The sequence below is a fragment of the Sminthopsis crassicaudata genome, chromosome 3, assembly GCF_048593235.1.
Source record: "Sminthopsis crassicaudata isolate SCR6 chromosome 3, ASM4859323v1, whole genome shotgun sequence".
NCBI classification, from domain to species: domain Eukaryota; kingdom Metazoa; phylum Chordata; class Mammalia; order Dasyuromorphia; family Dasyuridae; genus Sminthopsis; species Sminthopsis crassicaudata.
This window is the reverse complement of record NC_133619.1, coordinates 486876213-486893301: the sequence shown is the minus strand read 5'-3', so window position 1 is coordinate 486893301 and position 17089 is coordinate 486876213. Positions and strand designations below refer to the sequence as shown.

Here is a 17089-nt window from a genome sequence, read left to right as displayed (position 1 = left end):
CAGAACAACAATTGCAACTAATAGGTGTCATAATTTACACAAGAAGGGAAATAATTTTCTACAAGTTTTTCCCAGTCATTAAAGCCAACAGGCTTTATGACAAGTTTTAATACATGAAAATGTGTATCTCTGTGAATCTAGCCGCAAGAATCACTTATTGAAATGAAATATGCAAATATTAAGAACAAATCATATATATATGTCATCATTGGAAATTTACTTCATTAATTCTAAATTAATTGACAACAGCTACTATAAAAAGTATTCTATTAAATTATTGATCATTGCAAAGAAGCTTGAAAACAATTTATGGTATTCAATGACATTATTATACAGTGTTTTTCTATCCTCTAACAAAATAAATTTCTGGCAATTATAAACTGAACAAAGAACATTCATGGGCATTTCTGAAAAGAACTTTCCCAACAATATTTTTATAAATAACTAAACTACTTTAAGAAGAGTTTGACTATGATCCAAATAGCCAATATCTGGCTATGCTATCTGGATATGCTGACTTGTTCATGCTCATCTATAAAATTTCAATTGAGGCAATTCTCTGATCATTTAGTAATCCATATGATTGCTTATAAAAATAAGACAGAAATTCAAAGAATATGCTAACATTTCTACCATGGCATAACTAGAAAAGTAAAAACAATTTGAAATGAGTTTTTTTTTTAAAGCATAGCCTTTTATTTTGTTGGTTTTGAGATAATTTTAACAAATCTGTTTCTACATGGAGGAAAATACTTTTAAGATTTGAAAGAATATCTCTTGTTTGTCACAGGTACAAAATTCCAATAATATTACCTATCATATCACAGGAAGGTGAATGTGAAATTTGAATTTTACTACTCTCTTATGTTTCCTCTAGTGGAAGTTTTCTGATTAACCAAAAAAAAAAAAAAAAAGGGAAAATACTAAGCTAGAAATAGAAATTATTTTTAAAAATAAAAAAAAACAACCTAGCCATTCTGATCTACAGCATTAGCTATGAAGACTTAAGTTATATAGTAATATATCACCTTAGGAATAATGGTATTATATATCCTTTCATAAGAAAAAAAAATCTAGATCACTAAAAGCACTCTGCAATATTAAGTAAATTCAAGAAATCTAACCCATTCTGTATATCTGTGAAAGACAGAATGAAAGTTATGGTTAGGTCATTCTCAAATAAATGGAGGTGGGCATGACTGAAGGTAGATAGAAAGGGGTAAATAATGTATTATCAATAAGGAGCACATCAAATTGTATTATACATATCACCAAAGACTTGCTTGATGAACAAGGAAAAGGCCAGTAGGGAAAACAAATGACATCAATCAGAGAACCTGAGTATTACAGTGATACCTGTAAAAGGTCTCTATCATGGGGACCTCTAGCCTTTCTACTGTGGAACTATGAGAGAGCCAAGAATAGACTGTCAAAAGTAAAAAGATATGGAGGTATTGGGAGCTGCCAAGCTAAAGGAAGCTTTTTTTATATGGCCAAGATCACATAATTCATTGAAATAGATGATTAACTTTTCACTTCCTATCTTATAAACCTGTTTTAATTCAAGATTATTTTCTGTACCTCACTTGCAACATTAAACATATAGTAACATTATAAAAATTGAAGCTTAAAAACAAGATACAAGTGAAAAAAACAGTATTTTTACTTATGTTTTTCTAGCTTTTTCCCTCCTAAAGAATGATTCCTGAAGCCAGTAAGAACTCTGCAACTGAAAAAATACAGAATATTTTAAAGGTAAATTACTCCTATTATGTTCAAGACACTTATTATTGTTACTTCCCTTTCATTCTTATTAATGCAGGATTACTAGACAGTCATTTATGAAATATTTACTGTGTGCCAAGCACAATTTCAAGCACTGGGGATACAATAAAAGGTAAACATAATTCCAACTCTCAAGAAGCATACATTTCAATGGAGGAGATACAACATGTATAAAAATAACTAGGAAAATACAAGATATAAGTAATTTGAAAGAAAAAGAAAGGGAGCCATTATAGAGAGGGGGAGCCAAATCTTGAAGAAATAGAGGGAAATTAAAAAATAGAAATAAGGGGACAAAGAATTTCAGCTTCATTAAGAGACAGTCAGTGAAAGGCACAGATATAGGAGACAACACAAGTAGGCATGTTTAAGTGGAACAGAATATCTATTATGGATGGAAGGGAATAAAGTGCACATGGAAAGGTAAGAAGGTACCAGATTAAGATCTTACATGACACCAAAACCTGAGATTTGATCCTGGAGATAAAAAGCAGCCACTGGAACTTACTGGAGCATGAGGGTGACATGATCAGACCTACACTTTAAAAAAATATTGGCAACTAAGTGAAGAATAAACTGGAGTAGGAAAGGACTTGAGGTAGGGAAACCAGCTAGATAGCTACTGCAATAGTCTAGGTATAAGGTCAGGAGATCTAGATCTCAGGAGGTAGATGTGAATAAAGAGAAATGAATATCCATAGAGAGACAGAGATGGGAATGTTAAGAAAATAGAAACCACAAAATTTGGCAATTGACTGCAAACGTAGGGTGACAATGAGTATGACATAAATTTCAGCAATAGGGAAATCTGGAAATGGGTACAGACAGCTAGGGATGAGATGAGAATAATGTCTCCTGTTTATGAACATGTTGAGTTTAAAGTACAGCTCAAAATATGAAAAATGCTTGTAACTACAGTTCAGAACACAGAGGAAGGATGGATATTTAGACCTGGAAATTACAGGCACAGAGTTGCTAATTAGCCCCAGAGTAACCAATAAAATAAGAGTACAGAATCCAAAAGGGAGGGAGACCTGAAAAATATCAATAATTAGTGAGCAAGTTAAGGAAAAAAGAACTAGCAGAGGAAACTGAAAAGAAGCAAGTGTATAAACCAGAAGAGTATAGTGTCAAAAAAAAAAAAAAAAAAAAACACTTTGAGAGGAAAGAATATCTAGGAGGAGATAACCTAGAGTATTCAAAAACTACAGAGAGATCAAGAAGGATAAGGGCTGGGAAAAAGTTATCAGATATGATTACTTTGAAGAGGGTCATTTGAGATGAAGTTCAAAAGCAAGACGTCAGAGAAATAGATGTTAATATCCTGTGTATCACCTAATAACTACTTTCCATTCTATGTGATCATTATTAATTTTTCTTATTTTTATCACTGAAAGTATTTATCCATGTATATATCAAATTATTATACTAAGCAGTATATAAGCTTTACTAAAAATATCCTATATTTTCCCTCTAGGTCAGGGATTTTTAATCCAGAGTCTAAAATTCAGAGATAGATTTTAGGTAGTCAGTGAGCTTAGATGGCAGGAAAATTGCATCTTTAGTTTCATTAACCTAGGCAGGTGGATGGAAAAAGTGGCTAAGGCATTGGCCACAGAGTCAGAAAGATCTGAATTCAAATCCTGCCTCAGATACTAGTTGTGTGACTTTGGACTAAATTACTTAATCTCTGTAGCTCTCAATTTCCTTTTTCATAAAATGAGAACACCACCACCTATCATCCAGGGTTATTGTGAGGCTCAAATAAGTTAATAATTATAAAATACTTGTCACAGTATCTGCATATACAGGTAGGCCTTTAATAAATGCTAGTTCCATTCCCTTTAACTGACATTTAACATTTTCTTCAATTATTTAATTATTCTAAAAAGGAGTCAATAGGCTTCACCAAAATTGTCAAAGCAGTCTATGACACAAAGTTAAAAATCCTTTATTAGGCATCCATAATCAAAAATAATTTTAGGAGTTATCATAGGACTTTTAGCTGAAAGGACCTTTAACCTTACCCCTATGACTTTATATAAATTAGTGGCACATCAGACAACACAAGGTAAATAGATAAAAATAACTGTGTACTTTTAATAAACCATCCAAAATAAAAATATGTCATCACTATATTAAGGATGGCAGAGATAAAAAAAAAATTTTGAAGACTGTTAATACTACACTATTAAACAGTACTGTAAAAATGAAAATCAGTTCAATTCAGTCTAAATGATTAAAGAATTCTCTTGATCTCCAACTATTATTTTTTTTCCTGAGGAAAAAGACAAAAGTATTAATATTTTGCAGGATGACAGCTCATTTGTACTTCCAACTACTTAATTTAACTAGTAACACAAGTATACAACCACAAATATAGCCTTTAAAAAATTCCCTAATCTTTTCTCCCATGTTTTCCTATCTCTTGTTCTGTTTATATATGATCCCAATATGCCTATAATGAAGTTTTTTCCCCTTATTTTTAATAGCAAAGTCTATTATCTTTATTTCCATTTCCCTTCCCATTTTTATAAAACAACTTCTTGAAATAACAGAAATGAAATTAAAATTACTTTTCTGTCATTACAATGGCTACTTACATAACCTCTAGAGCAAAGGTTCTGATGCCTGAATTCTTAAAGTAACAAAAGAAAAGCCATTTTCTAACTGTAATATAACTTAAGGACAAATGAACCATCATAAACCAGCAAAACAGAATGTCAAACAAAGGAGAGTCAATTTATTTCTATAATACCTTAAAGCACTAAAATTCTTTTATTTTGTTTATTAGCTTGGAGAGAGAGAACTGTGACACAAATATATGTTTTAGCACCTCAGTTTGCAAACTAGCACTCTAGAAAAAGAAAAACAAAATAGAGCTCTAGAGCCATGGATTCAGTTCCAGCTCTGTTGCTGCTGGTACCTTAAATAAATCCTATAAATTCCTTTTTGAGTCAATTTCCCTAATTATAAAATGGTCACATAACCCCCCAAAAACATAAACTTATACTTCAAGGACAAATAACTCTTAGATAATTGTGAACTGCTTCAAATATATTTTTATTTTTTTATGTGGAGACAATTGGGGTTGAGTGACTTGCCCAGGGTCACACAGCGTTAAGTGTCTGAGGCCACATTTGAACTAAGGTCCTCCTAACTTCCGAGAAATGCTCTATCCATTGCGCCTGCCACTTAGCTGTCCCACTTCAAATTTATTTTTAAAGGTAATTTTTAAAGGTCTCATCATGGAAAATGTTATCTACATTCAGAAAAAGAACCAATGGTGTCTGAATGCATGCTATTTTTTACTTTTTTTTTTTTTTTTTGAGGGGGGGGTTGATTTTTTTCCTTTTTGGTCTGTTCCTTCTTTTACAACTTGATAAATGTGGGAATATCTTTTACATGGTTATACATTATAACCTGTATCAAATTCTTTAGCATTTTGGGGAGGAAAAGAAGAAAACTTGGTAGTTAAAGTTTTTTTTGTTTTGTTTTTTGTTTTGTTTTTTTTTAATGAATGCTAAAAATTATCTTTACATGTAATTGGAAAAATAGAAAATCTGGATTTAAAATCCTATTTTTATAGTCCTATATCCTGCATGATTTTGAGCAAGGCAATTACTCTCTGTCTGACGTTTCTCTAGGACTCAAAAGATAAATCACAGATTGCAATCTGCATTGGTATAGGAAAATTCTTGCAACAACAGTTATCTACACTGATACAATGATTGATTCTTTTGTGTAATTGTATAATAATTGTTATTGATATGATTAATATTAATAACAACCACCTTAATCATAAACTAGAGAAATCCTCTTCTAAAACACAAGCACAGTCCATTACCAATGAACTCTGCTCAGAGCACTTTTGTTAATCTACAAAAACTATCAATATGCCTGTTATCAAGAATGCATACCTGATAGCTATTGTGATGAAAATGAGAAAGAGTAAAAATAATAAAAACTAATGCATTTTATTATTAATTAGCATCTAACCACCATGCAGTATTAGGACACTGCTACAGCAACATTTTCTATCATTATCAATGTTTTATGTTATAAAAGCCTTTTCTGGCAACAATAGGAATTAAAAAAAAAAAAAAAATCAACATATTGACAGAATGCCTATCCACCCAGTTTTGAATGAAAAAATTTCAAGATCAGTACAACTTTACTGTCAAATACAGAAGCACTTCTATCACTACCTCCATCTATCAGTAATAGAAATGGTACCGGGGCAGCTAGGTGGCACAGTGGATAGAGCACCAGCCTTGAATTCAGGAGGACCCAAGTTCAAATCTGGTCTCAGACACTTAACACTTCCTAGCTGTGTGACCCTGGGCAAGTCACTTAACCCCAGCCTCAGAAAATAAATAGATAAATGAATGAATAAATAAATAAATAGAGATGGTACCATTTTTTCTGTTACCATAGCTATAAATTCACTGCAACTTAACACATGTGATCCCAGTTATCATAAATCCTTAGAGGAAGGGGAACTGGCAGGTGCAATAAGGCCTCACCTGCCTATTTTCCAGCCCTTGCCATGGATGAAGCTGACCTTACTGATTGAGTATCTCTGATCTAGGTGAAAGTCTTGTATCTTATTACTATCCTTTGATCCTTTCAGCTTTCCTCCAGGAGATTAAGTTAAAAAAAAATATGGCCAAAACCAAACCTGATCCTCGGAAATAGGATGCCAATAAAAGGCACAGTAATAGAACTGGAAAAAGAAATATTATAGAAGCAACATACCAGGGACCCCTGCCAAACATTCTTTGTGCAAAATAGAAATTCTATGGTATTGTCATTTATGATTATCACTGCCAAAATCCTCAAGCATTTATGAACACCAGGTGAACTAATATCTGAATAGTATTAATATCAAATAAGTGCTCAACTAACTGGGAAAGGAAAGTCACATTGTTTGTATTTACAAAGCTTTCAGATGAAAGCCCTAATACAATAAGTGCCATCTGTACAGCAGAATTCAGTAATATAAGAGGCCCACATATGACCATGAATAGCTACATTAAAAACAAGCTACCTTTCAATTTTGAATGATTTAAAAGCAACTTTTGACTTAGTGCTACATCTATTAGTCTAAAATAACATAACTTAAAGGGATAATACATATGACAGGAATACATATTATAAGTGGATTTTCCTTATTACATAAAATATATTTAAAATGGCAATTTATGCCCTCTGGTGCTTACATGGCCTTCGGAATATAGTTTAAGACTTGGGAGTCAAAAGACTTTAGATCAGTGGTCCTCAAACTCTTTAAATAGGGGGCCAGTTCACTGTTCCTCAGACTGTGGGAGGGCTGACTATAGTAAAAACAAAAACTCACACTGTGTCCATCCCTCAGCCCATTTGCCATAACTCGGCTGACCGCATAAAAGTCCTCAGGGGCCGCATCTGGCCTGCTGGCAGTAGTTTGAGAACCCCTGCCTTAGATGATTACTTATTAGCTGTGGGGTCCAAAGCAATCACTTAACCTTACAGCTTCAATTTCCTTTTCTGAAAAAGAGGATAATAGAAGTACTAATTTCACAAGGTGTCTTAAGAATCAAATGATTTAAGATATACAAATACTTTGCAAACCTTAAAAGATCTATATAGATGTGATCTACTATTACTACAGAATAGGGAGAAATGTTTCATACTAATTTAACAATTTAGTTGGCAAAGAAAGCACTTTGTTCACAACAACACTGGGTAAACAGTTCATTCGTCTCCATTTTGTAGATACCAAATTTGAAGTTCAGAATTATTTTAGTGATTTTATCCTTCCGCCAGCAGCAAATAGTAAGACTGGAATTTCAACTTAGGTATTCTAATAAACAAGCACAGGAAATTTTAATTTCCAATGCCTCTAGCAGCTTTCCTTGACAGGCTCACCCCCAACTTTCATCCTGCCACTTGGTTTTTTCTAACAAATTTTTCTACATCATTTCATCTGAATCTCTCCTTTATCTCATTCGCACTATTTCTTTCATCATACATAACAACCAGCCTTACTCACTGCATACTCCTTGACAACAAAGGACATTGTTTTTATCTTTCCCAGTTTAGCAAAGTTTTTTATAAATATTTAATATGTTTACTGAATCAAACTGTAAAGGGTCATGAAAAAAATTACACAATTATGAAGAGATCAAGATGAAATTTCCTCCTCCAAACCCCACCCCTCCAAAATGTTAAAAGACCTTGATATATTAAAGCCTGTTTCTTTCATAAACAACTTGATATGCCCATAAGGATATAATATTCCAAATTACATGCTATTGGTACTAGAATGGTCAAAAATCAAAATTCTCTTAAGGGAGTTAAAATTTACGAAGTTTCTGGAAACTAAGTGGATGCCAATCAATTGGAGAATGGCTGAATAAATTGTGGTATATGAATGTTATGGAATATTATTGTTTTAGAAAGGCCTGGAGAGACTTACATGAACTGATGCTGAGTGAAATGAGCAGGACCAGGAGATCATTGTATACTTCAACAATAATACTATATGACGATCAATTCTGATGGACGTGGACATCTTCAACAATGAGATGAACCAAATCAGTTCCAATAGAGCAGTAATGAACTGAACCAGCTACAACCAGCTACACCCAGCTAAAGAACTCTGGGAAATGACTATGAACCACTACATAGAATTCCCAATCCCTCTATTTCTGTCCGCCTGCATTTTTTATTTCCTTCATAGGCTAATTGTACACTATTTCAAAGTCCAATTCTTTTTGTACAGCAAAGCAACTGTTTGGACATGTATACATATATTGTATTTAGTTTATACTTAAACATATTTAACATGTATTGGTCAACCTGCCACCTGGTGGGGGGAAGGAGGAGGAGAAGGAAGGTAAAAATTAGAACAAAAGGTTTGGTAATTGTCAATGTTGTAAAATTACCCATGCATATGTCCGGTAAATAAAAACTTAAAAAAAAAAAATAATTTATGAAGTTTCATGAAATCACAATTATAAAAAACTATGATAATTAAACAAAACAAGATGAAGTTTTAATTTGCTTACAATGATTTCTTCTCATTCAAAAAGAATTTTAAAACGTTTGTAGCAGGGGGCAGCTAGGTTGCGCAGTGGATAGAGCATCAGCCTTGAATTCAGGAGGACCTGAGTTCAAATCTGGTCTCAGACACTTAACACTTCCTAGCTGTGTGACCCTGGGCAAGTCACTTAACCCCAGCCTCAGCTCTTTTTATGGTGACAAGGAACGAGAAACTGAATGGATGCCCATCAACTGAGGCTGAATAAGTTATAATGAATAAGTTATGAATATAATGGAATACTATTGTTCTATAAAAAATGATGAGCAGGCTGATTTCAGAAAAGCCTGGACATACTTACATGAACTGATGGTAAGTAAAATAAGCAGAACTAGGAGAACATTGTACACAGTAATAGCAAGATTATATAATAATCAACTATAATAGCCATAGCTCTTCTTAGCAATATAGTGATCCAAGACAATTACAACAGAGATGAGATAAAAATGCCAGTAGTATCCAGAAAGAGTACTATGGAGACTGAATGCAGACTGAAGCTTAGTACTTTCACTTTTTTTTTTTCTTGTGGTTTTTCCCCTTTTGTTCTGATTTCTGTGAAGATAGGGATAAGGAAAAGCTTTTCAGACAAGTGAGGAAAAGGAAAACTATTTCAAGAAAATGAAATGGCACGGGAATATGCACGGAAACAAGATGGGCATTCAGTTCAACAATAACTATTATTTTAGCTTGGCAAAAGCAAAGTTCAAGATGATATAAGTCTGGAAAGCTACATTACAGCTTGTGGAGGGCCTTTAATCCCACACTATAACAATTTTCTTCAGCAGAGTGATAGGCTTATAGATGTGGAACTGGAAAGGATATTGGGATTGATCATGTGATACAACCTCTTCATTTTACAAATGAGGAAACTGAGGCCCAGAAAAAGGGAAGTAATTTCCTATGATTATATAGGTAGCTGATGACAGAACTAGGATTCAAACTTAAATCCTCTGAGGTCAAAAACCAGCTTTTTCCATATGGTCAAACCCATGCATTACACTTTTGACAGATGTGTGAAAGCAAAACTAAGAGCCTAAGAAAACAGTGATGTGGGTGACTTTAACATCAAAAGGTTATGTTATTATTATAAAGGAATAACAAGTTTAGAGAAGAAGAAAATTAATTCAATTTTAGATCTGGTAACATTTTAGAGATATTAAGCAGGCAGTTATCAATGAAAATTTAGGAGTTCAGGAGAAATATAGAGATGTAGGGGTCATGTATGTGGATAGTACTTGAGCATGGGAATAACTGAGCCAAGCAAAATAAATAGTATGCAAAGTAAAGAGAAGAAACCTAAGTCTTACCCATACTGAATGGGGAAAAAATGGTGATCCAAGAAAAAAGACTGAAAAGATACAGCTAAAAAGGAAGAAAGAGATTCGACATAATTTGACAATTACAGCCCTCCCCAGTTTGTCTTGATACTTCTGGGTAAAATCCCATTCTTTATTTGTCTATCATTCCAAGCATGCAATGAATGACAATGATGGGAATGTTGGGAATAAAGTAATCACTCCAGCTTAGATTTGTGACAAGAGAGAAAAGCCAATTACAGATTGATATGCATTGTAGATTTTGGGTTAGTAGATGTCAAATAATTTCAGAAAATGTATAGGTATGATCCCATGCACAATTTTACAGTGGAAATCATCCCAGATGGGATAGTTAGTTCAAATTCTGAAAATGAAGAAATTTTAACAACCTGGTTATCTTTCTCTGGATATTCTCCAGTTCATCATCATCCTTTCTAAAATATGATACCATGAAGTAAACATAATATTCCATATGTAGCGGATGCAAGACAGACATTTCTGTTGTTACCAGACTTCTGTTAATGGAGCAAATCCCAGTATACATTTTAGTATAGTATAACAACAAAGTAAAATACAATGTAGAAAATATTCATCTACTAGGTAAGGAATTGAACATAGTACTTCCAAAGTTCATTCCACTTCAGAATTCTATGTTTTAATCAAACGACAAATATTTATTAATCACTTTCTATATGCCAGGAAATGAGCAAAGTTAAAATGATAAATAAGCAAAAATGAAACAGTTCCTGCACCCTAGGAATTTACAAAGGGGAAGTAACATATACATATATCTGAGTTACTATAAGATATATACAAAGTATTTAAATATATGATGACTATTAAGTTGGCGAGAAGGGGAAAGATAGCACTAGTATCTGGCAGTTTCAGGAAAGCCTCAAAGGAGTAGTCCTCCTTTAAGAATAAAATGAAACTATCTAAGAGACAGAGGTTAAGGAAGTAGAAAAGCTGAAAAAGCGTGGAGATGGGAAATAGAATTTAAGATGGGAAAGCTGTATTACAAAATATGTAAATGAAAGTAACAGGTATTTAATCTGGAAAGATAGATTACAATCAGGTGTTGAAGAGGCTTAAAAGCCAAACAAAGGCTGCTTTTAATCCTAGAGACAAAATGTCACTGGGACTTCTTAAGGCATTTTACATTTTCTTCTTTTTTTTCCCCTCCTTTCTTTGGCTTTGTTTGACTGATTCTTGATGTTTCATTGAGTATTCATTTCCATTTGTCCAATTCTAATTTTTACTGAATTATTTTCTTAAATTAGTTTTTTTTTTACCTCCTTCTGCATTTGGCCAATTGTACTATTTTAAAGGAAAGGACTCCCCCCCTCCCCCATTTCACCAATTCGGTTTTTAAATAAGTTGTTCTCTTTTTCCATTTTACTAATTGTATTTTTCAAGGAGTTTTCTTTTTCTATTTTGTCATATCTATTTTTTAAGGAGTGGTTTTCTTCAGTATATTTTTTTTCCATTTCAACAAATTTTTTTTTTATTATAGCTTTTTATTTACATGATATATGCTTGGGTAATTTTTCAGCATTGACAGTTGCAAAACATTTTGTTCCAATTTTCCCCCTCCTCCACACCCTCTCCTCCAATTGGCAGGTAGACCAATACATGTTAAATATGTTAAAGTATATGTTAAATACAATATATGTATACATGTCCTTACAGTTATTTTGCTGCACAAGAAGAATCAGACTTTGAAATACTGTACAATTAACCTGTGAAGGAAATCAAAAATGCAGGCAGACAAAAATAGAGGAATTGGGAATTCTATGTACTGGTTCACACTCATTTCCCTGAGTTCTTTTGCTGGGTGTAGCTGGTTCAATTCATTACTGTTCTATTGGAACTGATTTGTTTCATCTCATTGTTGAAGAGGGGCCATGTCCATCAGAATTGATCATCATATAGTATTGTTGAAATATATAACGATCTCCTGGTCATGCTCATTTCACTCATCATCAGTTCATGTAAGTCTCTCCAGGCCTTTCTGAAATCTTCCTGCTTCACCAAATATATTTTTAAAGAGTTGTTTTCTTCAGTTAATTTCTGAGTTTCATTTTCCAAACTCTCTTACAAAGCTTTCATTTCATTTTCCCATTTTTTTCTTCTCTTTTTAAAGATCCTTTTTTGAATTGTTCCAAGAGAGCCTTCTGATTTAGAGACTAGTTCATATTCCTCTATGCCTTCATCTGGAGGCATGTTCCCTTTAGTGTCCTCAGGGTTTGAATTCTGTTCTTCCTTGTCTCCATTTATGGTCAGAGCTCTTTTTGCTTTTTTGCTCATTTTTAAAGGTTAAGTTCTACTTCATAGGGAATGGGGAAGATTGTCCCAAGTTTCCTCTACAGAGTGAAAGGAGTTTCTCACAGGTAGTTTGATGATATATTGGTTTCTGAACTAGCATAGAGCAGCCAATGCTGCTGTATTTGGGCTAAAAGCCTCCCACTAGAATACCTGTGCAGAGCCTCTCTGCCCTGGGTTTCCCTGTGCCATGCCTGTGTTGAGCTCCTCTGACTGAGACAGACTTTTCCTAAAGTTCTTCCAATTTACTGCACTCCAAATATCTGTGAGTTCTGTCACGCCAAAATCCGTTCAAAGACTTGAGGGAAGCCAGGAAGAGCTCAGGCAAAATCCTGTCTACTCTCCGTCATCTTGGATTCCTTCCCCCCTCTCTCCCCCTGGACTTCTTGAAAATGCATAGAGGGACATAATCCAACCTGTGTTTTAAGAATATCACTTTGGTAGTTGTATGGAGGATAGATTGGAGAGGGAAGAGATGAGAGGCAGGTAGTTAAATGCAAAGGCTATTCCAACTATTGTTGAGAGAAGTATATGGTGCAAGAACTAGTATGACTATGTTAATTCAGTTTCTTAAACTGTGGGTCACAATTCTATATGGGGACTGGATATGTAGGCAAATAAATGAGAGTGGCATATACAATTAGGGAGGATATAAGTAAAGTCTATGTGCTGTGAATTTACAGAAACATCTTCCAGAAAGAGTTGGCTCAGAGGTCAAAGAAAAAGGAACAAGAGGAATATATAAAGAGACAGACTCGAAGTCCCTGAATCTCTTTTCTTTTTTCTTAAAGGAAGTTTCTATTACCTTAAAAGAGCAGCTAGGTAGATGGAGCGCCAGGTCCTGAATCTGAAAGACTCATCTTGCTGAATTCAAATCTTGCCTCAAACACTTATTAATTGTTTGACCTTGGGCAAGTCACTTAAACTAATCTAATTAAAATGTTATATTCTAGTTCTGCCTCTGGATTTTTTTTTTTTTACCTCTGTTCAAGATTACCACTGTGAGAGGAATTATTATGACTGATTCTGAGAAGGAAAAACCAGACATATAAGATAACTAAAAACAAAACAAAACAACACCAACAATAACAACAAAACCATTGTTACAAAAACCCAAAGAAAAAAATAACCAGGAGAAAAACTGGCCAACAATGTCACATGGCGCAAAAAGAATTTCAGAATTAAGAAATGTTCCTAACATTTGGCAATTAAAAGTAGCAGTGGGGAGCAATTTCAGTAGAATAATGAGGTCAGAAGCCAGATATCCAAGAAAAGAGAAAGGAGAAAAAGGAGAAACGAAGAGTGTAAACAGATTTTGTCATCCCCACCCTTCCCTGACATATCCCATCCCTCACCTCCAAATTTAATTATAAAAAAGAAGAGAAAAAACAGGATACTAATTAGAGGGAAGTAGCAAGATCAAATAAGGGTTTTTAAGAATGGAGGAAAAATGTTTTGTGTGGTGTAATGTATTTATTTAAACTAATAAAATGAAACATTCTCTTTTTCAATTGGTTTTAAGTGGAAAAAACCCAAAAATAAGTTCTTGTCATAAGTTGCCCAGAAAATGGAAATGTACTTTTTATGACAACATTCCATCATAGCCTCAAGGAAAAACAAGAAGACAAATCCATGAAAATCAAATGCCAAAAGGAGGGGGAAACAGTCAGAGATAAATAAAAGCTTCCACTTTTCTTCCTTCTTGTTAACTTTCTATACAAGAAGCCTATCCTAGATTTTCCTACCAAAAATTTGGTTGTCCAACCAGTACTTTCTGTTAATAAACTTTCTACTTCATGAACTGCCTTGAGGAAGATAAGGAAGTAGATTCTCTTTTACTTTTAATTGTTTTCAGAAGTCCAGGGTAGGAAAAGAGTATAGAATCAGAACACCCAAATTTTGTCCCTAAAATATATCTTTAGGGGCAGCTAGATGGTACAGTGGATAGAGTGTTGGCCCTGAATTTAGGAGCACCTGAGTTCAAAGCCAGCCTTGGACACTTAAATCTTTCTTAGCTGTGTGTGATCTGGGCAAGTCACTTAACCCCAATTGCCACAAACAAACAAAAAAACTTGTGGAGTTCATTTTTTTTTTAAAAATAAGAACTGAGTGCATATTTTAAAAATAAACACTATAAAAACTATACAAACTACTTTTCTATTAACTGTATTATACTTAGGTTTAAAATTGTTACTAATTAAATCTTCAGTCATTAAAGGATATAATTCGGTGGAAGAAAGTTCCAACTTAAAACCTGATTTGCTAGTGCAAGATAACGCTGAAACACTGAAGACATTTGAGCATTTAGATTTTCCCGTCGGCTAAACTCTTGCAGCACTTCAACAGTTAACATGAAAATCTGTCGAAGGTCTTCTTCCTAAAATTAAGCAATTATAAACATTCTTATATCAAAACATAAATATTAAAATGTGCTCTATTAAAATACCGGTGCTTTTTTAAAAGTCAATTTTCTTTAAAATAAGCTCTTCAATTCTTAGGAGTACTTCCAAATTGTTTAATATGCAATGATAAGGACTTGTAAATATGAATGTGCGTACACACACACACACACACACATTTAAATATAAATGTCACTCTTATAACAAGGCATAAGTATCTTGAACTATGTCCTAGTTGACAAGAAAGAGTCAAATGTTCTACTTCATAGTCCTAGGATTTAAAGGAATTTTTCAAATATCATTTCCCTGAAGAAGACAATACATGAAACAATCAGCCCACATCATCAGCAATAACATTTTAAAATACACAGCTATCATCCTTAGTCTATAGCCAAGCCTATTTTTGTGACCAGAAGAGATTCAATAACAGTAATTAAATTTGAAAACAGTAAGCAATAAATACAACTAAAACCATTACTATGAAAATACTGGGAGATTTAGGGATAAACCTCATAAATAAAGCTTAAATTTTTGAAGATATTTAAAATGCTGAAATTTTTTTTTCCAGTTAAGCCATAGTGGAAAGTTTTCAAATACAAAATCTTAATATCTGGATAAAATTTCTTTTGTCATGCTTTTTCTAGAGAAGGAAATACTAATTTATAATATATTTACCAAGGACATTTTAATTGCAGTACCTGAAAAATTCTTTTACAGTTACCATGAAATTCCATGCTCAGTCCAATGTTGCTTGTTTTACTTGAACTTGAGAACTCACTCAACAGTGCCGTTAGAATGGAACACGCCAGAGTTTGCTTGAAAAAATAAAAATGAGATAAATGTTTTATGTAGGGTCACTTAAAACAAATATTTTTGCTAATTTGTCAGAAATTTTTCATAATTTTCAGAAGTCTGCAAAATTTAGAAAATTACTTATTTTCTATTTACTAAAAATGGCAAATGACTTTTAGCAATATAATATTCACTTGATAATTCAAAACACACCCCACTGTTTTCCTATTCAAAAAATAATAATAAAAACTTCTGCTATAGTTTTCTCAGTCATTTCTTTTCTGATGCCATGTTGAATGAGAAATATTCAATAATTCAATTCCTCACATTTTGATATGAATATAATAGCAAGTGTATTCTAAGCAAGTATAACAAACTAATTGTCAAAAATCTCCAAAATATTATACAGGCTACATCCAGTGACCTTGAAATTAGAAATTAAGATTTTCTTTCCCAATAACTCTATCCAACATATTCCCAAACTGCAAAACTATTGGCTTTATTTACAGACTATTTGGAGCCAAGGTGACAAAGATGGACGGAGTGGTAAGAATTGTTAAAAGGTCAAGCATGCTGGCAAGTGTCCATGGGTTAAACAGAAATATGCACACTACCTCTGAACAACCGAAAGATTAAAGTCAAGATGATACTATTTATGCAAGCTTATAGAACAGCTGAACGCATTGCCATCCACCCAACAACTGCAATATCTTTGTTCTGAAATGCCTCTGATGTCAGTACCTTGACCCTACAGATGCTCATTATCTTAGCAAATTTAAATTAAATCTTTATTTCCCTCAAATCACAAATAGCTTAAAGATGCTATCCCCCAGGGAATCTTTAGTGAGATCTTACCCACAATAAATGAATATCAACCCTCCCCAAAAATTTAAATGCCTATTTTGTATAAAGTACTAATTATATGCAGTGATTAAAAGATCAATTCACTTTACTTAAAAGGTAAATGTATCTTACAATATCATCTAGTCCAACTCCCCTACTTTACAGATGAAGAGACTGAGTACTTAATTTAGAAATTGATTGCTTTTCATTTTAGGGTTTTGTTTTATTTTTACATCTGAAATAAATGTGTAAAAATAGGAGCCACTCAAGAGAAATATAAACAAGCATTTCCCCAAAGAAAAACAACTTTCAACAACCATGTAAATGAAAGCAGTTGTGAGATTCCACCTCACACCCTTAGACTGGGGTTAAGATAACAAAAAAAAAAAAAAAAAAAAAAAAAGGAATGGAAAAGTAACGCTGGGGAGGCTGTGGCATTCTGAGAACATTAATACACTGATGCTAAAAGTTAGGAATTGATTGATCTGGAAAGCAGACCCAATTACTTGGTAATGACATTACATGGAATACACACCAAAAAGTTTGAA

The 17089-nt window shown here is 33.3% G+C and overlaps 1 protein-coding gene across 2 annotated transcripts in view; it reads right to left on the bottom strand.

Moving 5' to 3' along the window:
• Nucleotides 1-17089, bottom strand: part of XPO4 (exportin 4) — a 111852-nt gene that overhangs the window by 43230 nt on the left and 51533 nt on the right. For both annotated transcript variants that reach the window (XM_074303681.1, XM_074303682.1), the window contains exons 5-6: nt 15605-15721; nt 14731-14884 (exon numbers count right to left, since the gene is read on the bottom strand). In XM_074303681.1, the coding sequence (XP_074159782.1) occupies nt 14731-14884; nt 15605-15721 (271 nt within the window). The remainder of the gene's footprint in view (nt 1-14730; nt 14885-15604; nt 15722-17089) is intronic.